At 42.5% G+C, this 22,869-nt stretch overlaps 2 protein-coding genes across 2 annotated transcripts in view; both read left to right on the top strand.

The window, feature by feature from the left end:
• Positions 1-134: 134 nt before the first annotated feature.
• rnf126 (ring finger protein 126) lies at positions 135-7,235 on the top strand. The gene is made up of 9 exons (XM_033649890.2): positions 135-292; positions 2,442-2,500; positions 2,603-2,663; positions 2,751-2,989; positions 3,464-3,532; positions 3,630-3,699; positions 5,074-5,167; positions 5,696-5,811; positions 6,069-7,235. Exons 1-9 carry the CDS (start codon positions 218-220, stop codon positions 6,219-6,221), a joined length of 936 nt encoding a protein of 311 aa, XP_033505781.1. The 5' UTR covers positions 135-217; the 3' UTR covers positions 6,222-7,235.
• Positions 7,236-10,810: 3,575 nt separating this feature from the next.
• Positions 10,811-22,869, top strand: part of LOC117272415 (potassium/sodium hyperpolarization-activated cyclic nucleotide-gated channel 2) — a 49,235-nt gene continuing 37,176 nt past the window's right edge. Inside the window, exons 1-3 of the mRNA XM_033651337.2 lie at positions 10,811-12,087; positions 15,968-16,391; positions 19,804-19,965. Coding sequence (XP_033507228.1) covers positions 10,898-12,087; positions 15,968-16,391; positions 19,804-19,965 — 1,776 coding nt within the window. The 5' untranslated portion in view covers positions 10,811-10,897. The remainder of the gene's footprint in view (positions 12,088-15,967; positions 16,392-19,803; positions 19,966-22,869) is intronic.

Here is a 22,869-nt window from a genome sequence, read left to right as displayed (position 1 = left end):
GTCCTCATGAGAAAGGCTTTCCAGTTAGTTACGACTGTGAAGGCAAATATAAAACCGGAAGTCGTCTTCTTGGTAATTCTTTCTAGCTGCCATGGTAACGTTACGTTGTGTGCGTGTGTTTCCGTTTCCACCATGGTCTTTCCCGTTGCAAAAGTCAGGCTCTGTTGTCCCTTGTTGCTACCCGTCCATATCGTACGAACTGGTCTTTTGCTTAGAAATGGCTGAAGCTCCCCCACGGCCCTGCCGGTTTTTTTGTCACCGGTGTTCAGCAGAGATTAGTCCTCGTTTACCGGTAAGAACACTGGAGACATATTCGCATATTTGAAGAATGAGAAATGATGTTTTGACTTGTGTGGTTTTATGTGTGTGTGGCGCACACCCAGTCACGTCGACCCATTGCTGCTGTTTAGCTACGCTAGTTAGCTAGCCCCATAGGCAACAACGGTCCGGAGTGACAGTCAAGTGGTAGTAATTAAGTTGGCGGGTTCACTCACGTTATGCTGTTGTGTTTTAAACATATAATTTCAGCTCAGTCATATCGCGGATAATACATAGCAGTCAGATATCGCCCATTTTGACCACTGACAGGTCTCAGTGGTGGCGTTAAACGTCAGCAGGCGAGCTAACAGAAGAAAGGTTCACTTTTTAAATCCGTTTCGAACCTGTCAGGGGGCGTATCGCATGTTTTGATTTTGATTTGATGACTCTCAGTCAGCTAATTTGATAGGTCTAAATTCATGTTTTCCCCCTTAAGGCTTGATGGTAGCCTAATGTGGTTGTACCATAAAGAGAAGTAAAACTTTGACAGTATCACTTCTATCTAAAGTCAGTCAACACTGCTGTTCAACAGCCCGCCTGCCTGCCACAGCAGTCTGTTGTCACCATTCATGGGAAGCTTCTTGAATGTTACAGTAACAGTAACTTCATTGAGCTGCTTACCTGTGTGACAGCGTACTGTCAGGTGATTGTGTTTACTAATTAATCACAGCATGTAACATCTGTTAAACCACAAGTTAACTTAATGTATTGTCTGTAAGACATCTTGAAGGGATGGTTATGATTACACTCATGGTCTACATCAACACTGGCATAGTGTGTTATTATTTATGTATTTTCCATTATTAGCAATCATATACTAAATTGCCTGTTTATAAGGTAGGTGTACACCTAGCCGAAAGTAAAGCATAAACCTAACTTGATTGAAGGTAATATTCAGCTTAACTGGTTTAAGGAATTATGGTAGGGTTGGGTGATTTGAAAAAAAGAGAAATCCAATATCATTATATTTTTGACTAAATACATTGATGCCAGATTTTTGGTAAATAAGCATCAGTAATGTGGATGTAATGACTATGGGTAAAAGCAAATAAAAAGAACCCCAGCTAGAACAGTCTGGTAACTTCAGAATATTACATCACTGTACTGTAGCAAAGCCTTTTAAACCAGGAAAAGACAATACCTACAATATTACACAAAATCTAAGACAATATCTAGTGTCATGAGTGCTATATCATATACAGCTGGACTTGCTTTCTTGAAGACATTTTGCCTCTCATCACCTCTCAAGAGGGGGAAAATCTTCAAGAAACACAAGCAAGTCCAGTTGCCTATGATATAGCATTTTGATTACTATGACCTGGAAGGCTGAGAATCTTCACCAACAAAATCTAGTGTCATATCACAGTAACGCCATAATAATGATATAGGCTAATGCCCAGCCCTAATTTATGGTGACTGGCAACAATCTGTAGTGCTGTTGAACTGTATTGCAGTATACTGAGAGGCATTTCTACTAGGGCCGCACAGTATATTGAAATATTATCGGAATCGCAATATTGCCAAATGCAGTATCCAAATCGCTTTAATTTTTAGATTAAGGATAAACTGTGTCACAACATACCTTTATAAAATTAAGCTTTGTTGTGCTACAGAGATGCCTTGGCCTACTAATTATATTCCAGATGTAAGGAAACATGTTTGTGTAGTACACACCCCAACAAAAATCACATCATCATCATTTTAGATTTTTTTTTTCCAGTGAAAATGAACTACAAAAAAAATAATGATTCTCACTAAAATCACAACCAATATTGCAATCTCTGTGAGTTTTTTTCCCATATGTTGCAGCCCTTATTTCTGCTATATTTTCTACCCCATTTATATCAGTTACAGTAGACTGTGTTACAAACATTACAAACACTCAGTGTAACACAGTACAGTTCAACAGCAGCACACAGCTTTCAAAATGCCTATTACGTTGAATTAACACTTCTCAGATACTCTAAACTAACCTTTATAACCCTCATGAGGGTTGCATTTTTTTCCCAGCTCTTGAAGTAGAGCGCATTATTCTCAGCAAGGTGTACCTAATAAACAGACAGCTGTGTTTATGTTAGTTATGGTGTTTACATACTAGATATTCACATATATTTTCACTGTAGGATTACACCTGTCCACGCTGTGAATCTGGTTTCATTGAGGAACTTCCCGAGGAAAGAAGGTACGGAGGATTATTTTGGGTTTCATGTATGTGATTAATGAGATGTTTAAGTGGATTTCTGAGTCTTAGCTTTTCACTGTCTTTGCAATTGTGTTGGTGCAGTGCTGAAAATGGGTCCGCCTCCACATCCTCCACCAGTGATCAGAACCGCCCAGTCTTTGAGGTCAGTGTGACTTGTTAAATCAAGTAGTCCAGGATACATTGTGCACACTGCACCATGATTTGACATTGCCTCTGTCTTTTCTACCAGAACATGGATCACCAACACTTGTTCACATTTCCCTCCGGGTACAGTCCGTTTGCCCTTGGGATTTTTGATGAGAACTTCGACCTCCGAACGCGGCTACCCACAGAGGACAACCGGGAGACAGAAAACAGGAGAGAAAGGGAAATGGCGTCACGGCAACGGTACAGCGCGCGGCAGCCACGGGGTCGACATGTTCCTCGACGACACAGTATGCGCCATGACGGAGTGCCCACATTAGAGGGGTAAGACATTTTCAGCAGTAGAGTGTGATGGAGGTTGTTGTGGGACAGAAGAGGATATGGGTAAAAAAAAATAATATATGAATAATACATGCTTCACATATTACAGTTTAAAACACTTAAACAATATTATTTCCAGTTTTGTAACACAGTTACATGATGTGTTTACATACATGTAAACATACGTAGAAGTAACAGATCAAGTGGGGGGAAAAAAACATGAAATATTCTTTTATGCCTCGTAGAAAAAGAATATTACCTCATTAAAAAAGTGTGAAACGTAAAATATCCAATATCACCATTTTAATAAAGAGCTGGTATTCTTATAAATACCAGACAGCAGATATCTAGTGTTACCATCTGTATTATTGCCATATTTTTTTGTCCATAAAACATTTACAATCTGTGCAATTTAGCTAAGAAGACAAGTTTGATTTCTTAATTTGATTTAAGTGTTGTTGTTTTTTAATGATACAGAATTATCCAGCAGCTAGTAAATGGAATCATAGCACCTACAGCCATGCCAAATATCGGGATGGGACCATGGTAAGTATAAGAAACTGTGATGCATGTTTGTTTACTTACTTGCTTCATATCACTATGTTTTTCTTTTGTTGTTGTTGACTTCCTTCTTGCCTTGCAGGGGTATGCTACATTCCAATCCAATGGACTATGCCTGGGGTGCCAATGGTCTTGATGCTATCATTACACAGGTATTACAAGTGTTATTTGTGACATGACAGTGGAGATAAAACTGCATATAAAGTAGGTGGCTACAGGGTCCCAACAGTCTTTTTTTAACATCATAAGAAATAACTTATAGCATATTTGTTTGTATAATTTATTTTATAAGGTTGGGGATAGGTTAATTGGTGACTCTAAATTGTCCGTAGGTGTGAATGTGAGTGTGAATGGTTGTCTGTCTCTATGTGTCAGCCCTGTGATAGTCTGGTGACCTGTCCAGGGTGTACCCTGCCTCTCGCCACTGTCAGCTGGGATAGGCTCCAGCCCCCCGCGACCCTCAAGAGGATAAGCTGTTACAGAAATGAATGAATGAGTGGATTTATTTTAGAGCAATATAATGTTACCAGGATCCAAAGTCTTAAATGTGATTTCTACATTTTAAAAAGGCCCTTTTTTTTAGAATGGAGTATATATGGATGGCACTTTGCGGGCAATAAACAAATATCACTTTTGTGCCAGAATGAAGCTGGTAAATCAAATTCTGTCAAGGATTTGTTCTTTAAATCAGGCACATAGATAGTAAAAATGTCCCCGACTAAGAATTTACATACTCAGATCTGATTCAAGTGTTGAAGTGTTGCCTGTCGTGGACTGATAGTCAAATTGTGTGTTTTTTTCTTTTGGTCATTGATTCATACTCTCATTTGCAACATTAGTTTGGATTTTTTCTACACCAGACAAACGAGCTGAAACACAGAATTAATTAATCTGATTTTGACAGAGAACTGTTCATAAGTTAAAAAGATATTTAGCGCTCTATGAGCTTAATGAATTTATGCCGACACAGGCTATAATTCATTTTGAACAAACCAAGCAATTCTATGTGAAACCAGACATTCAGCTCCTCCACAAAGCAATGGAATGAGCCATATTTTCATGACCACATTTTCTCGTAATTGCGACAATTCAACTGTACAGTTGGCATTTGAATCAGGTGGTTGGCAGCTGTGAATCAGAGGCAGAGTGGGTCGTTCACTGTCCGCATGCCAAAGTATCCTTGAGCAAGACACTGAACCCCAAATTTCTCCCGATGGCTGTTCCATTGGTGTGTTAGATGTGTTAAAAATCAAGTAGCAGGTGGCACCCTGTATGGTAGATTCGGCCACGAGTGTATAAATGTTTATGTGAATGGGCGAATGTGACTCGTAGTGTAAAAAGCGCTTTGAGTGGTTGGATGACTAGAAAGGTGCTATACAAGTGCAGGTCCATTTACCACAGATCAAATAGTTGACTCTTCGGGGTCATTCCTAATGGAAGTAAATATCTAAAACTTGTCATTTACAGAACAGCCTTGCTTATAATGATTTATTCTGATCTATTCTGTTCTTCTTTTTCACTTGCAGTTATTGAACCAGTTTGAAAACACGGGTCCCCCTCCTGCAGATAGAGAAAGAATAAAGAGTTTACCCACCATTACCATTACAGAGGAACATGTGGGTAAGTCCATGTCTCTGTATTAGACTCTCACTCACAGTTACTCACTCATTTGCTCACACCTGTTCTACACCAGAAGCAGCTTTTTGAATTATCTGTCTCAACAAAAGAGTTCTCCTTTTGAGTAATGTTTGTACTGCTTTCATTCAGACAAAGATGTCACTACAGCGTTCTAGCATGCCACATAAAAAATACCTCTTTGCACTGATCTGTAAGTCAGTTTTTTAAAAGTATTTTTTCTAGAATGAAAAGACAGCTGACAATAATCACCCTCTGAAAATTCTGTCTTATACATTTTCCTTTTACTTTTATATCATCACACATGTGCAGGAAGATCCCTCCATATATACGCACTTCTTGTTAGTGGTGGTGATGTGAAGTGCCTGAATATTTATCTTACACATCACAACACAACCTAAACTCAAATAAACAGAATCGGTATGTTCCCAGTCTTCCATGCAGCTGGTGCACGTAACCAAGGGTCTCTCACACGCAGTCAGGCAGACACTATGTTGCTCTCTGTTTGTGCAGGTGCTGGTTTAGAGTGTCCTGTGTGCAAAGAAGACTACAGCGTCGAGGAGAACGTTAGACAACTGCCGTGCAATCATTTGTTTCACAATGACTGTATAGTACCATGGCTGGAACAGGTATGTATATCTGTCAAGAATGTCCCAAACAGATCTGCAGGATTAATATCAGATGTTGATCATAGTATTTGACTGATATAAGCTACACCAAGCTAGTGATAGTGATGGGAGCCAGTGAGAAATCACACAGATTTATTTTTCTTTTTTTGGTAAAAAAAACGGCTCTTTTAATAGTAAAGGTTGCCCTCCCCTGCTGTAATGTATTCAAAATAGAGAAAACTGTTAACATAAGTCTTGTTCAATCTTGTTTTCCACAGCACGATACGTGTCCTGTGTGCAGGAAGAGTCTCAGCGGACAGAACACAGCCACAGACCCACCGGGGTTATCAGGAATGAACTTCTCTCCCTCCTCCTCATCCTCCTCCTCCCCAAGCTCACCTAGCAATGAGAATGCTGCCAGCAACTCATAGATTTTCACAGTAACCTTCACCTCACATCTGAAAACCTCACAACGTACGTCAAATGAGACCCAACGGCTCCTACCTACAGCTGAGACCAGGACAGTAGTTCGTCTCACTTCTAGGGGATGGTATGAGTCGAGCTGAACTCTGAATCTGTTGCAGACTTTAAGTCATCATTCCTCCCCCTGTGCTGAACGGACACCGGGTCCAGCTCCTGCTGCTACTGTTGCCAGATATTTGAGTGTTTGAGGAGGTGGGACTGCGCAGTGTTGAAGGAGGATCCAGAAAGGTTGTGAATAATAATAATAAAAGTGGGATTGTGACAGAGCTGGAGCAGAGTTTGAGCCAGAGTGGACTGATTTTTGACGGAGACATGTCTTTGCCACGAGGCTGGGACACATTTTATATTTAAAAGACAGAATGCTCTTTTTTTAAAAACATAGCCTGTGGTGGTGCAGAGTCCATAGATGTGTAGTAGATAGAAAATTCATTTTGAACCACTGTACAGCTGGTGGATCAAACTAAAACCTTGTGAAAGGAAACTGAGTGTATGCATCTGATTTTTATTTATCTGCACCTTTGTTTTTTTTTGTTTTGCACAAATTCTGATGATGAGAATGTGAATTTGGGTAAACTACTGAACAAAAAAAGATTTTTCACATTTTTGCATTGAATAAGTCTTTAAGGACTTGTTTTTGTTCTTATTAGATTCTGTTTTTATTAGAGCTTGATCCAGTGTATTTGGTGCATCTTGACAAGGTGAAGATCCTCGCAGCTCAACAGTGGACACATTTTTATTCAAGTGGGAAAAAAAAAAAAAAAAAAGCACACACATACTTATTTATTGAGCCCCTGCCGAAGAAACAAATTGAGCAATGTAAAAAACAAACAAAAAAAAGGCATGGGAACATCTTACCTCTTTGAAACTGGCCAAATGTGTTTCACAAAACAAGTGTTTATTATTTTATTTACTGATTTTTCGTACAGTCACAATAAAGTGCTAAAACAAACAGCGTTTACAAATTGACCTTGTTATATTTCAAAGTGTTTAATGAAAGGTAGCCTTGTTTACTCCTTGAAACCTTTAACTGATGAAGTAGTAAAGTGATTGATAGATGATTAGAGCCTCTTATTAGCAGCAGTAGCACTTGTTTTCTGCCCAGGTCCCAACTTTGACCTTATTCCCAGTAACTGAAATCTACGGCACCTTTTAAAAGATAAGCCCCTCTGGAAGTTTTCATGTTTTAACATTAAATGACAGTGGATTTAATTTGGCTTTTTTGACCCTGATCAACAGAAAAATGCCCTTAAATGTCAAAGTGAGAGCATATGGTACAAAGTTATCTGAATTATGAGTATCTATAAAATGCTTGTTTGTATTTACCCCCATTCAAGGACACACCAAAATCACCAATTGATTGTATCAGCCACAACAAAACCACTGACAGGTGACGTGAATATCTTCGATCATGTTGTTAAAAAGCAATGTTCTGCTGGGTCCTGGCATGTGGATGCCACTTGACAGGCTCCTCCCAGTCCCACCCAAATGCAGATGGAGACCAAGTACCCCCCCACATGGCAACAGCACTCCCCCGTGACAATGGCCCCCCCAGCAGGACAATGCACCAAGCCATAATGCTCCCGAACTTGACAAAGCTTAAGGCATCGACCTGGCCTCTAGATTTCCCAAATCTGATTTGAGCATATGTGGGAAGTGTTTGTATCTCACCTCACAAACCACAGGACTCAAAGGATCTACCGCTAACGCCCTGGTTTCACACATCACAGGACGCTCCCAGAGGTCCTGTGTCCATGCTTTGAAAGAGCAGAGCCAAGGAGGCCTCAAGGTGGATTCGACTTGGCTCTGGGGTGCTGGCACATCCCATGGATGCTCGATCAGATTGGGATCTGATGAACTTGAAGGGCAGGTTGATGCATTGAGCTGTTTGTCACCTTCCTCGGGTTATTCCTGAGCAGTTTTTGCAGTAATGCATGGTGCATTGTCCTGCTGGGGGGCGTGTGTGTGCTTGGGCTGGTGGGTTGTGTGTGAAGTAGCATCAACATGTATGCCAGGACACAAGGTTTCCCAACAGAGTGTTATACTGTACGAGATGATCAATGTTGAGGCTAATCTGTGTAGCTGCATTTCTGTAAGGAGGCTCTAACTTTTGGTGAGTCAGCACTGAGGCAAAATGTACACCATGAAGACACAGGAACATGCAGAGCAACTCTGAGTCAGGAAGGATACAAGAAAATTTCCAAGTCAGTGATAAAAAACATGAAAACTTCCACAGGGCTTGAATACGTTTTACAGCCAGTGTAAGTCTGCCCTTTGTTGCTATGGTGTTGACAAAACTCAAAATGAATGTTGATAAAATTACTCAAAGGTCTTCAAGTACCTCCATGGAACAAGGCATCATGCCAATCGTATTTGTCAGACAGTCACAGCGAGCCTATGAATATTTTTGCAATAATTAACAAGCAGGTGGCGGCTGAGTCACCAGACCAAAGGTTTTTTATATTCAAATGAATACAAATAACAAATTAAATGAATATTCCTGATGGTCCCAAAGTTACCAAAGCAAATAGACAAGGTGTTGCCACCCACTGCAAATAGGAAAAGCTGTTAGGTTGGTTTTAATAGCTTATTTACATGACCTTGACAGAACAGAGGCGCAGTGCTGACTTAATTAGTTGTTAAACTGTGGGAATGAGAATTTTTCCTCCTGTTTGTTTTTATTAATTCAGGGCATTTGTGTTTATTTTGCTGCGGACCAATAAGGTCAATACTTCATCTTCCCTATATAGGTTAACACTCTTCATTTTGATTAATGGATAAAACCCTTTTAGCCCCTGCATGGTACTGTAACACATTTCTAGGCCATTCGTGGCACCACTTGCCAACATATTTAGAGTTTGTTTAACACTCATTTCAACTGCATTGCCATTTCTGTGAATCACTGCGTCTTCTTGATTTCAGTCAGCTGTTAAAAACAGTTTGAGAGCGTCACGCCGTCGCATCATCCAACCAGGAAATTAATGTGAACCTTGGTGCAGATGCAGCGTTTTGTCTAATGAAGTGAAGTGAAGATGGCAGAGAGAGGGAGACAGAGACAAAGGAGAGGGGCGGGGGAGGGAGTGATGACGCTTATGAGTTCCCAGCACTGATGTCAAAAGGTAAGAAACGTGTAGGAAGAAGATTGAATGCTACTTTTATTTGAAAAGTTAGAATGTAGCAGGGGTGTTGTGTAACAATTGGCACCAGTTATGTTGTTAAGCAGGCCCTTGTGAGTATTTGTGTGTAAAACATCCTTCACACATGTGACCAAAATTAGACTCAACCAAAACTAGAACAAAGAAAATAGGTTAACTACTTTATCTCAAGTGACAAAGCACTCCATTATCATGGCCCATATCCTGGATGTGTTGGGGTGATGCTCTGCAGCTCTGCAGCTTTGAACACAGGCACAACCATGCATTCAGTCTGTCTTAAATATGTGTGTGATTCCTTCCAACATGCATGTGAATGGAAATGTAATCATCATGCAGATAAAAACAGAGCACCAAAAAGTCTGTGAGTGATGCTGAACCTGCATCAGACTGCAGCAGCATCCCTTTGTCAGTGTGTGCACTACATGAATACCTCTGCTGTACTTGTTGACCCCTGTACCTGCACAGATTATGCAGTAGCTGACTGAGCTGACGTGACCAGCTAATTGATCACCCCTTATGCTCCTTTGGTGTTTCTCATACTCACACTTGTAGAAAATGATGATCTTTGGTGTTTCTGTGCTCACACAGTGCCAAAACAGTACCAATTTCTGTCGCTTGGATTGTGTACTTTTCAATGCACCAAAACCCTTTTGGAGTCTCCTCCTCCGTGCCTCCACACCAGCAGGACCAGACTGCAATGGGGATAAATCAAAAAGTCAAAAAATGCACCATGTGAGAAGGGGAAGGTACAGCGTGTTCCCTCAGGGGCATGAACCCACCTACAAGCACCCAAAGGATCAGGCACCTTTGAGGCGACATGTGTAACTATCAGTGCACCTTTTTGTAGAGAAATTGACCTAAACTGTAAACCTGTTCATGTTTCTGCCTACAAAATTCAACATTTCTGTTGTGTCAGAGTCATCTAACATTGAACATTTGCCTTCCACCTAATGTGCCACCCCTGTAGGGCCGCTAGGGCGCGCTAAACGCCAACTATGAGCAACACCAGTTCAGAGGGGTTGTCATTGAAAGCACCTTCTAAAACATATGACATCATTTGAGTTTCCATTTACACGTGGTAATTAAACTTCTGATGTTAGTATATGCTGTGATTGACACGTTAAGCATCTATTTCCGTGTGATTATTCGGAGAGAGCTACTTGAGGCAATTGCAGCTTCAGGTCATGACTGAGGCCTCAGCTGGAAGCAGCTTGAGTTGAATTAGCAGCAGCATAAGCTAATTTCATTTAATGATATTTGACACGCAGTCAAAGGGCTCAATTAGCTTGATGCTTGAGCATCTTTGACACAATGACTAGTGAAAGTAAAAGCGCAGTAGTTTGCAAAGAAGTCACGTCTACCCCTCCCTCTGTCCCTCTCTCCTTTCTCTCTCCCTCTCCCTTCTTCTTCCCTCCATCTCCCCTCTGTCTCTGATTGGTTTTCTCCAAAGATAATTGGAGGCAAAATTTGATATGCTCAATGTCATGGACAGGAATGAGGTTTCACCGGCGTCTGCTGCCACCATGAAAAAGAAGGCGGTGGGCGGCAGTGGATGCAGCCACATCGGCGCACAGAAGGCTGCTGCGTCCAAATGCACAAGAAGCAACAGCAGCCAGAACTGCCTGGACTCCGGTTCTCCCGGCACACCGAGTGGTAAGCAGCCCGGTGCGGCCTGTAACGTCGTGATGGACGAGACGGAGGACGGAGAAGAGGAGTCCAAGTTTCAGCATCCGCGGTTGCGCCGAGCCGGGGGGAGCGGCAGCGGCGGAGGTGGAGGAGGAGGCGGCAGTATCAGGATGAAGAACTTTACGCCAGGAGGGGGAGCCGCGTCCTCGGGTTCCAGGAGAAACTCCAACAAGGAGCCCTGCCATACGCACACAGAGGACTCTCCAGCCGCTCCACGGCCCACTGCTGCCTCCAGAGCTACCGAGACCCAGACACCCAGTCCGGGCGATGCTGCCCAGCGCGGCGAGACCAGCAGAGCATCTGGGGCGGAGGCGTCGGAATCAGCGGTCGCGGTAGAGGTTTCAAACGCGACTGCGGGTGATGGTTGCAAAAGCGTCGCTCCAATTTCCAGCATGAAATGCAACAAAAACGGAGAATGCAGGAGGGACTCGGGTACCGGGAGCCTGCGCTCAATCATCTCCAAGCAGGAGAAGCAGACAGGAGGGTCGGGGAGGGCCGAGGACGGTGGGAGCGCCAAGCGAGGAGCCTGTAACTCGACCACCGCCAGCATGGACGGCTCGATCACACCAGGCGGGTCCCTGACCGGGGGGCAAGGAGGAGAGAGCGTAAACCCTGGCACTACCCCCGTGTCTAGCGGTGTCCCCGAGAAAAAGGACTCCAAGGTGTCCTTTTCTAACGCACCGAGCCGGAAAGCCTCGTCCTCGCTGCACGGCCCGACTCAGACTCAGACCCAGCAGCCCAGGAACTCTGTCACTTTCCAGAAGCAGGAGGATGGACCGCCAATTGTGCCCGCCGAGGATGCGGAGCCTCAGGGCAGCCAAGCCAGCTTCATGCAGCGGCAGTTTAGTAGTATGCTGCAGCCTGGAGTTAACAAATTCTCTTTACGCATGTATGGTAGTCAAAAAGCAGTGGAGAGAGAGCAGGAGAGGGTAAAATCAGCTGGAAATTGGATTATCCACCCTTACAGCGATTTCAGGTAAGAGCTGGGGCTGCCATTGGTTGCACGTTGAAAGTCATGAGGGGCCCGTATGGGTCCTCATTGTCACCTACAACTTACTTTATAGTGAGTAACCACTGTGACTCCAAGGGAACACATGCATGGTTATTGTTCAAAGCTACATGCTCAATATTAATTTCCTCCCTTATGAATGAATCTGTAGAGATTTTAATCGATGCATTGCAGCGTGCTGCCATTAATCCCCCAAACAACCTGTTGTCAGGCAAATGGACTTGAGCAAAGAGTGTCCTCTCAAGGTTGTAAACAAATCCTATTCCAGTCTGCATGTACAGTAGCATGTCTGGGATGCTCAACAAGCCCGGCCTGCTAACACATCTCCACTTTTCCGTTGCAGCACGCTCACATTTAACAAAGAGGACAGCGCTCTGACGCTTATTCAGCCTCATTTAAGATGCCGCTATGTCTCAAAGATCTGGCTAATATTGGTTGTAGTGTGAGCTCTGCGACAAGAGCCGTGCTGACAGGATGTAGGCTATGTGTGTGTGTGTGTGTGTGTGTGTGTGTGTGTGTGTGTGTGTGTGTGTGCATGCGATGCACTCAGTAATGGAATGTCACCTTGAGCCAAGTGTGCGAAAACCTCAAGCATGCTCACTGGAGACATATCCGCCTGTACGACTCCCCGGATCCTGTATTTTAATGACGGATGCGCTCTGTTTATCTCGGCTCAAACACCGATAACCCAGCTAGACATCCAGCAGCTATTTTGTCAGACAAAATATTTAGAGAAAACAAGAAGGCTCCTCGTGACTCGGGCTTTATGAATTAGCCTTTTCCCCCCTCGACATGTATCAGCCCCTGAATTGCATTTGGGTCAGAAAACCAGTAGGCTTCCCTCTCGGCTGGGCAGCTTGCTTTCAGCACCACACAGGCTGGACAGCTCCGGTCTAACACGTTTGAGCGCTTCCTTCAACCCCCCCGTCACAGCGCCATTCATGTTTGGCCTATTTGTATCACATAACGCCGAGTCAGTTGATCGCTAAAGCCTAAACTTGAGACATGTCTTCAACAGCAGAGATGTAATTTGACGACAGGACACCTTCCTTTACCGTGCGAGTCCCCACACGGTGTGAAGCTGCAGCTGCCCCCTCCGTTGATTCTTATGCTAATTAATGCATAGTCAAAGCAGCAAAGTTGCCTCAAACAATATCGTCGGGGCGGTTATTGTTGTTGCCGTGAAGTGGAGGAGTCAGAGCTTGTTGCATAAGTCGCAGTGTAATGACTCAGCGCTGCACCTGTCCTGCAGAGCTTCCTCTGACGGGCTCAAACCTCACTACCCTTACTCTGTCTGTCCCACTCACCACACTGCCACATCACCACTGCCACTGAATAACAGACATTCTTGGTGTCCATGTGTAGTGCAAGGTCGATAAGAGCTCCAAATACAGTCTGATAAATTAAACCTGACGTTCAGTTTGGGGTCCTGGAGACCTTGGGCCTTCTTTAACAGCTCAAGAAACCCACTTAACATGGGTTTTTTAATGTCAGAAAATGACTTCTGTTGAAGTGTCAGAGACCCTGACTTAGATGGATATGCTCAATAATTATACTACAATAGCCTACTCTTTATGCAACTTCTGAGATCTTATTAAAGGTGTGCAATAGTTTGTTCATAAGATCGGCCTAATTAACCCCAAACATCAGTCAAGTCAATTTTATTGTGAGGCACAATTCATACACAGGTAAACTCAATGCGCAACAGGAAAATAGAGAAAACATGAAACAAATGAGATAAAAAAAAAAACAAAAAAACATTTGCCATCTTTATTAAAATAGTATTCCACCGCTGGAAATGTCTTTACATAATACTGGGCTATCTATGCAGTTTAAAAAATGCAAATATTTTTTATAAAATTGGTGCTAGCCTACATGACGAGAGAAAACAGGAATAAGCTTGAGCTTTTGCTCAAGAGGTAAAAAAAAAAACAACCTACAACTACCAGAATGCACCTCGACGCACCGGTAGGTGATGTAGCATGACACAGGAAACACTATGGCGGCCAGGCAGCAATAAACGATGAGAATTACAGTTAAATGGTAAGCTAAAATATGACTCTGTAAACACTTAAGGCAAAGTAGGATACACAGTGACATAATATTGGTTTATATTTCATTAGCATTGCTTATTTTGAGCGTTTAATCTCAGTATTTTCAGCCTCCGCTTTTACAATACAGGAAAAAAATGGCGGCCGTTCGGCAAAGTAGTCCTTAAAATGTAGCTAGCTCAGTTTGGGGCAAAGGGAGGAATTACTGCTTCAGTACTTTTCTACATATAAGGTTTGGATAAGGTTAGAAGAAAAGGGGGGAAATGACACAAAAGTTGGTAAACATTTTTGCAATTATATTTCCCTGTATTTGCTTTTACACTACATTAATGGGGTAACGTTAAGTTGAGCTAATGTCATCAACACAGAAACGAGGTTGAAAGTTGCCTCCATCTTTTAACCCACTGTCTTTGAAAATACATATTACTTTTAATATGTACTTTTAAATAAATTCACTTCAGTTGTGATAGAAGAAATATTCAGATCCTTTAATTACTTCAGTTAAAAAGAATTAATACCACACTAAGTAAATGTCCTGCACTCAACACCTTACTTAAAGCGAAATGTGCTTAGAGTATCAACAGTAAAAGTATTGATAATGTAGTAAAATATCACTTTTTTACTATTATATACAATGGTTTTGGATTAATATTGCTGCTTAATTAATGTGTATGTTGCATTTTACTGCTGTAGATGTTTAAGGTGGTGGTCATTTTAACTTCTCTATGTACTGTTGGGTAGTTGAATCTACAGCAATGCATCATATTCTATAGGATCATCATGTTTGTAGCGTGGCTGTCCTGCGAGACCACATATCTGTTATCATGGTGTCAGAAAAAAAAACAGTCCTGTTTTCAGCTTTGTGGCGATTAATTTTCCAGCTGATCCAAGAGGAATTTAAAAAAAGTTTATTTAGTTGAAGATGTAGGAGAATTTTCTCAGCTCACAATGGAACACTTTTTCCTTCAGTTTACCAGAAATGTTCAAAGTCAACACATCTGTAGATAAATAATTTTTACTGGACAGAAAGGGTATGAAAACTAAAATGAAATCTGAAAAGTAACTAAAGCTGTCAGACAAAGGTAGTGCTATAAAAACTACAATATTTACCTCTGGGATGTAGTGGAGTGGAAGTATAAAGTCGGAAATACCCCAGTAAAGAACAGGTACCTCAAATTTGCACCTAAATTTGTACTTAACACGGTACTGTGATTATACGCCCATGTATTGATCTCTCTGACACATTACTACTATTGATTGCTGCTTGCTGATTGCTGCTTGTTTCTGCCTGTGAGTTTGTGTATGGTCTGGGTAGATTGTAAAACTGAATTGCCCTTCTGGGATAAATAAAGTTGTCTGAACTGAACTGAACTTGAGAGAATTTACTTAGTTACATTCCACCATCATAGATGAGAAAAAATGTAAAATTATCCTTTTGTCTCTATAAGCAGAGACAAAATTCGATTTCTTACATTATAAGAATATAGAATGTATGCACAAATTGTTATCATTATAATATGTGAATCTTGGAAAAAGTAAGTTCAGCATCTCATTACTCTCTGCATGCTCAGGCAGGCAAAGTGTAGTGCCTGCTCTTCGTTTACACTTTCCCATCTTTAGTTAAGAAGTCTCTTGTGCCTATTGGCTTTCCACAGCAACTCCCTTTTCTTATCTGACTCTATTTTTGTCTTTTTCCCTCCCCCTCCTTTCCCCCTCCTGTACTCCACACATAACACACTGTCATGTGCACACACCACAACTACATGCAAACACACATATACACACACGCCTGCTAGGTTCTACTGGGATTTCACAATGCTGCTGTTTATGGTGGGCAACCTGATCATCATCCCCGTGGGCATCACCTTCTTCAAGGATGAGACCACAACGCCCTGGATCATCTTCAACGTGGTTTCCGACACCTTCTTCCTCATGGACCTGGTGCTCAACTTTCGCACTGGAATCATCATTGAGGACAACTCGGACATCATTTTGGACCCTCAAACCATTAAGAAGAAGTACTTAAAAACTTGGTTCATTGTGGACTTTATCTCCTCCATCCCAGTGGATTACATATTCCTCATAGTGGAGAAGGGGATCGACTCGGAGGTGTACAAGACGGCTCGGGCCCTGAGGATCGTCCGCTTTACCAAGATCCTGAGTCTCCTGAGGCTGTTGAGGCTCTCCAGATTAATACGCTACATTCACCAATGGGAAGAGGTAAGAGCACACGTTTAGTGACCATCCCTGTCTGAGTAAATATTACATTAACTCTAATCACACAACTCTGAGCCACAGAGGAAGAAACGCCCAATCTAGTCTCTGTGATAAAAGGTCACTGATTTGCCTCCAATATGCTGATGTTGGCTCATGACCAAACCAACAATCTGCCTCCCTGTCTGCTCCGAGCGGCCCGCTCTCCTCCGCCTGGAGGCTTGATATTAATGTTCTCACCTGCCACCTGGTGAGAAATGTATAATGTCAACAGGAAGTTTGAGCTTTAACAAACTTTGTATTCTAATTACTGTTATTGTCACACAAGCCCCCCCTACACCTCTGTCTGCCTGCCTGACCTGGTAGTCCCACAGGCGGCATCAGACGGTCTAATAAGCAGCCTATTACCGGGGCAAACACAGTTAATCAATTAAGGCGCCAGAGAAGGAGCAGGTGGGGTAGAGGGTGAAGATAATATGCAGCACTAGGGGGCTGTTGACTGCGATTATATATGTCATTAATTGTTCATTTAAAGAGAGAGGAGAGGTTAGAGAGGCTGGCATTTCCCCCAGAGGCCTGACTCTGGATGTGAAGCTGGGTGCTGTTGCTAGGTAGAGTCCCCACTTCTGGTAGACTGAACTCAATGACCTAGTCCTGCCCTTCCTGGCCACTCAGCTTTTATTCACTCTGTGAGGGATGCACTTTGTCGGCGCCCTGCTCCAGCCTCTCCACCGGAATCCTTCCTCAAATGGAAGGAGAGCAGCCTGGGAGACAGGAGGTCCGGCCATGTCACGAGATCACTCGACTTTTCGTTTATGCCAGTATTGGCAGCCCGGTGTTGGCATTTTGCAGTGGTGAGAGCAGCGCAGTGGGGCTTGGCTGCTAACTTGACCTTTGGATAATTGGATTTCTGAAGATATGATGTGATACGCACACATACACACACACGCAGTGATGCATGATGGGATGTGATACTTGGCATGCATGGAGAATGAGAGTGGAGATGTGGTGGAGAGTGAGACACTGACAGGGAAAATTCCCAGTTTCAGAAGCCCAGTCTGTTTGACTTTATGTGTCAGTTTATTTTGAAAATCCAAGAAACTCAATCCTCAGCTTCCTTTAGGGCCCAGACTCACTAGACCAACATCACAGAACTTGTGACAACAAAGGTCAACTGTTTCATTGCCTCAGGTCGCCTGTGTCTTGGCCAAAAAGTTGCACAGGAACACACCGCAAAGACTACAGCCACAGACAAGTAGCATTTATGTTCTGCGCCTTCATGACAGGAAATAACTCTCCATAGCAGCCGAGTAGGTAAAACTGTAGCTGGAACAGCTACGTGATCCGCCCACCAGCTACATGACTCGACCACCATATTAATACAGTCAGCCCCCGTCGCTCTTTGGTCCAGAAGCTATGAGCGATAATAGAGAGGTGGTTAAGGTTATATTTAGGGTAAGATAAGGGTTACATCTCGTTACTAAAAGGGAATCATGTCTTAATGTATAATGACTAAAGTAAATGAATAAAATGGATTATTGCTCTGTTTGGCCTCATATGTATTCACTACAACATAAAGTTGTAGCAGCTTTTAAATCACCATCAAGTTGGTGGGTTTGTCTTGTACTGGTCATGGGTGCTCTAGGGCGACAAATGCCTACTGACAGCCCGACAATGACCAACTGCCGACTCTTGGCTTGGTATGTCAGGGTCATGGATGTATTAAGAGACCTGGATACCGGACCTCTTTCATTTCTATGAAAGTTGCTCAGAGGCGCATTAATGCTTAATGCTTAATATCTGCAGTTTGAAAGTACCCAGATTTTCTGCATTGTGGGGTACATAGAGCAGGCACACTGGAGACTTACAGACACGGAGCGCGGCTAAGTGACCAACTTCTGATGGCTGAGCGACTGACTTCCAGATTAGCACTTTGCTAACTTGTATGGGGATAAAATTATTTTATCTTGTGGCTCTTCTACACTCTCCAAATGTTATCAGACCAAATGGATCAAATCGTGATATTGACATTTCACTGGGTTCTGACCTCAGAAAAATGTGTCCACTGATTTACAGATGTCTCTTTCGCCATGTTTGTCTATGGGAAAAAGTCTTTTTGGGCCTAATAGCATCATGTGAATTTGCAATACCACTCTTTGGTAACTACAAAAATTGGCTTCAAAGCCTGGTGCACTTCCTGGGGCCAGGGTTCTCATTTATAGACATTGCATATGCACAAACGAGGCCTGAAAGAGGCATACGCCACTTCCCACACAAAAGTTATGATCTATAAAAACAGACTTGTTGGGAGAAACCTTGACCCATGCTCATGAACATTTTGGAGACGGAAAAAGGCGACGCAGATGGTGAGGTGGAAGCCTGATTGTGGAATTTGTCTAATATTTTTTGGTACACGCTATTTTTGGCCTTTGTCCATACATAGACCCCTGGTCTGGGCCTTCAGCTTCTTTTAGCTCCTGTAACTTTCTTGGAGCTGTCCATGGTGCTGAACATCCCTACCAGCCGGCACAATATGACCGTGTACAGTACAGTTGTTCTCATCCATCTTCGGTGAACACAGTATGAGAAATTACTCTATTTTGTCAGCTACCGATTGATAAAAACTGACAGTGAAAACCCCATAAAGGTTAAAGCGACATTTAGAAAGATCAGCACATGTGATTCATGTCCAGTCTCATTCCTCATCTCTCCCATCACAGAGTATCACTCCTCTCTCAGCTGCACTGAGTAAGAAATGACCCATTTATCGGACCTTCCTACACATCTTACTATAATAATTATTTCCACAGATTTAGACCTTAAAGAGATTATCGTGGTGTTAAACACAGACATTAAGCACCAACAAAGGGTGGCTTCTCCAACTCAGTCAGGTGATAGATGACTGGCCTAAGTGACTGTCCAGTGACTCAGAATGATTGATGTGTGAGACGACATGGACTATCAGTTGTTAAGGATCATGATGGTCCCTGTCCATCACTCTGTGTGTTTAAATTTGTATACGTGTTGGCATGTCTGTCTGTGTTGTTAGTGTATCAGTGTGCCTGCGGGCTTGCGTGAGTGTCTTGTGTGTGCGACTGGACACTGCATGCATGTTTGAGCCTCTGATTGATGTCATGTGTCCCTGTGTAACAAATGTCTTGCCTGCTCCTGCTGTGTTTGATGTGGGACTGATGGGAACCGGTCTCCCCTGCTCATTAATCAAACTTGGTATAATCCAAAGGAGACTGTGGAGCTGAGTGGGTAGCCAGTGCTGTCACTGTGATAGGAATTCAAGGTCTTAAGTGTCTGACAATGTTATGAAACCCTCTTCACTGAGTTTATATTCATAATCCAACATATTTTCTATCTCCACCTCTCAGCCATGTTTAAACTCCCCTCCCTGCCTTATTGTCTCCAGATCTTCCATATGACCTATGACCTGGCCAGTGCGGTGATGCGGATCTTTAACCTGATTGGTATGATGCTGCTGCTGTGTCACTGGGACGGCTGCCTACAGTTCCTCGTTCCCATGCTGCAGGACTTCCCCTCAGACTGCTGGGTGTCCCTCAACAAGATGGAGGTATGTGACAGGGAATCATGCCTGCGCATAAGCTGCACATATCAGCCCGAAGTGGATTTGCATCTTTTATTCTGAGATGATTGGGAAAGAGCTAACGGAGGTCAGAATATTGATTGAAGTTTTTGACTGCCATCAGAAAATATTGGCTGAATGTCAATCAGTACTTTGTGACCATGATGAACTCTTTCTTGTCTTTAGTAAAATGGGAAACAGTGCTCCTGTAAGGAAAGAGAAAAGCCTCAAGTCCGTGTGTGACTGTTTGAAAGAGCTTTATTTTAATTTTATTGACCAGAAAATTGGTTTAATTTGCTGTCAACTTATCTTGTTTGCCACAAAAGCAAGTCTGTTGGCAGTTGTACTGTTGGAGAAACATGGGACATTCAACAACGATGGAAATTTGTTAAAGATTGAGTCTTCCTTTACGAGGGAAAGCAATGATAACAGTAGGTTCTGGTCACTGAAACAAGACTCTAAAGAAGAAGAAGACAATGTACTTTAATAATCCCGAGGCGAAATTCAATTTCTTTACTCTGTTGTCATATATACACAGGCTTGAAAGACACACACATACAAAAACAGGACCAAGACATGCATTGCCTCTTTGGGGGTGCCTTGGCAGTGCCTAGGAGGTGAACTGGCACCTCTCCAGCTACCAGTCTAGGCTACATATTTGGTCTGGACAGGGACTTGAACTGGCGACCCTCTGGTTCATAATTCAAGTGCTTATAAACTAAGCTATTGCCGTAAGCCACAATAGCAGCTCTGTGAAGCTGTGGTCAAGTCAAGTGAGTTTTATTTATAAAGCCAGATATCACGAATCACAATTTGCTTCAGGGGGCTTTACAATCTGTACTATACAACACACTTTGTCCTTAGACTCTTGCAGCCGACAAAGAAAAACTACCCCAAAAAACCTTTAACGGGGAGAGAAACGTTTAAAAAAAACCTCAGGGTGGGCAACTAATGAGGGATCTCTCTTACTGGCTGAACAGACGTACAATAGATGTCGATGATAAAATGACAATATAGACAATCTGCATGACAAATACATAGAATGTCAACGTATATGAAAAAGATGATAGAAAATGTAAATGTAATACCTTTGAAATTGGTGCTACACGACCAGAGAAAACAGAGGAAAAGGGCTGTGGCATTAACTTGTGCTCAAGAGTAGAAAACCTACAACTACCAGAATGCACAGCACTGCACCGGACTAATAAACTCTTCTGCTGATGGGCAACTAATGTGAGTTGCCTGTCTGAAACAATATGGCGGCCGGCTGGTAACAAAAGATCTCATATAACAGTTACACAATAAGCTAACATATGTTTCTGAAAACATTTGAGGTCAGAAATAGGCAACACAGTAACAGAATCTTGATTCATATTTGATCAGCACTGCCTAGTTTTACTGTTTGATCTCATGTACAGGAAACAGTACAGCGCCCACTTCCTGTTCCCTTCCATGTGAGCACAATCAGACATGCATGCAACATGAAGCACCAACACACAGATTAGCATTACATGCAGACATGCAGAGCAGCAGTAGAAAGTAAAAGTAGATAAAATACAATAGTCGTTATGTAGGTCTTAATAAAATGTAATATGGTCATGTGCACTAACACACAAGCCATGCGACATAAAGTTAGCCATGCTGTTAATGAAATACATAGTGTATACATATGCATTCAGAGTTGGCTGCCTGGCAACGGGTGAGGACGTAAAGCAGGGGTGTCAAACTCATTTTAGTTCAGGAGCCACATAAAGCCCACTTTGATCTTAAGTGGGTTGAACCAGGAAAACCATTACGTAATAACCTATAAATAACAACCCCTTTAAATTTTTCCCTTTTTAGTTTAAAGAAGTTCATTCTGAAAATGTTCATCCATTTACAAATCAAATGATGAACAGCCCACAGTATCCTCAGGAAAATCTGTGCAAATTTGACAGTAAGTTTTTCCACATTCTGTCAGTCTATTACTCACTTTCATTACGTGATCTTTTTCATAATTTCCCACTAAAGAGGAAGCTATTGAAGAAGCAGGTTAAGCTAAAGTTTTGTCAGTGTAATGTTGTGTTCACACCAACACCACGTTACTTTTGAGAGTTTGAATGCTCAAATATTTTGTGTTGCTTCGCTGCATCGATGAATGAACCATCTCTACGTCTTCACCGTCATATGTCCCCGGAGGATCCCAATGCTGATTGGCTAATAGATTTTCAGATTTCAGATTTTCAACTCTTGTGAATAAGCGTATGACACAAAATCCTGCTCACTCACTTCATTCAGGTATTTTGCGTCAGTCGCGTTGTGTCCATCGCGCCGCCTGGTGGGAATTTACGTCTAATCGCGTCTTTACATTGACTCTACATGTACTGTAATTCACTTGCAGGAATTGTTTTATTCGTGCCTGGTGTGAACGCAACATCAGGCACTAAACAGGGCTCCTCCCGTATTGTTTTAAGATAGAAGTCTGATACAGATTCTTTTTTACTGAAGCTGTTGGTTGACAACATTTTGCAAAATTTTCAATATCTTTAAATCTGACCACAGAAAGTATTAATTGTTATTTCAGAGAGCTGTATTCTGGTTGGGGTGGAAAAGCCTCTGAGGCAGTATTTTACATAAAGTATCTACTCACTGTTGAAACCTGACACGGGTTAGCCTTCACAGGTGTGTTAATATGAGGTGTGCAAAGTCATCTAGTGGGCACGGATTGGACCCTTTGGCAGGCCAGTTCTGGCCCCCGGGGCATGTGTTTGACACCTCTAATGTAAAGCAAGTTAGCAGCATGTAAGCCAGAAATAACAACAGCACTGTTTTGGTGAAAAATGTATTACGTTGATTAGAAATGTTCACGTCTGATTGTCCTAAAACCAGGTTGGCCTTCGTTTGAAGGTGTGA

The sequence above is a fragment of the Epinephelus lanceolatus genome, chromosome 12, assembly GCF_041903045.1.
Source record: "Epinephelus lanceolatus isolate andai-2023 chromosome 12, ASM4190304v1, whole genome shotgun sequence".
NCBI lineage: Eukaryota > Metazoa > Chordata > Actinopteri > Perciformes > Serranidae > Epinephelus > Epinephelus lanceolatus.
This window is presented reverse-complemented; position numbering and strand designations above follow the sequence as displayed.

What these genes read in the sequence shown, in the direction of transcription:
- rnf126 (XM_033649890.2), top strand. Translation starts at nt 218, where the DNA reads ATGGCTGAAGCTCCCCCACGGCCCTGCCGGTTTTTTTGTCACCGGTGT. An exon ending in AATATCGGGATGGGACCATG is followed by an intron (nt 3,533 to 3,629) that starts GTAAGTATAAGA and finishes CTTGCCTTGCAG; the next exon opens with GGGTATGCTACATTCCAATC. An exon ending in TTGATGCTATCATTACACAG is followed by an intron (nt 3,700 to 5,073) that starts GTATTACAAGTG and finishes TTTCACTTGCAG; the next exon opens with TTATTGAACCAGTTTGAAAA.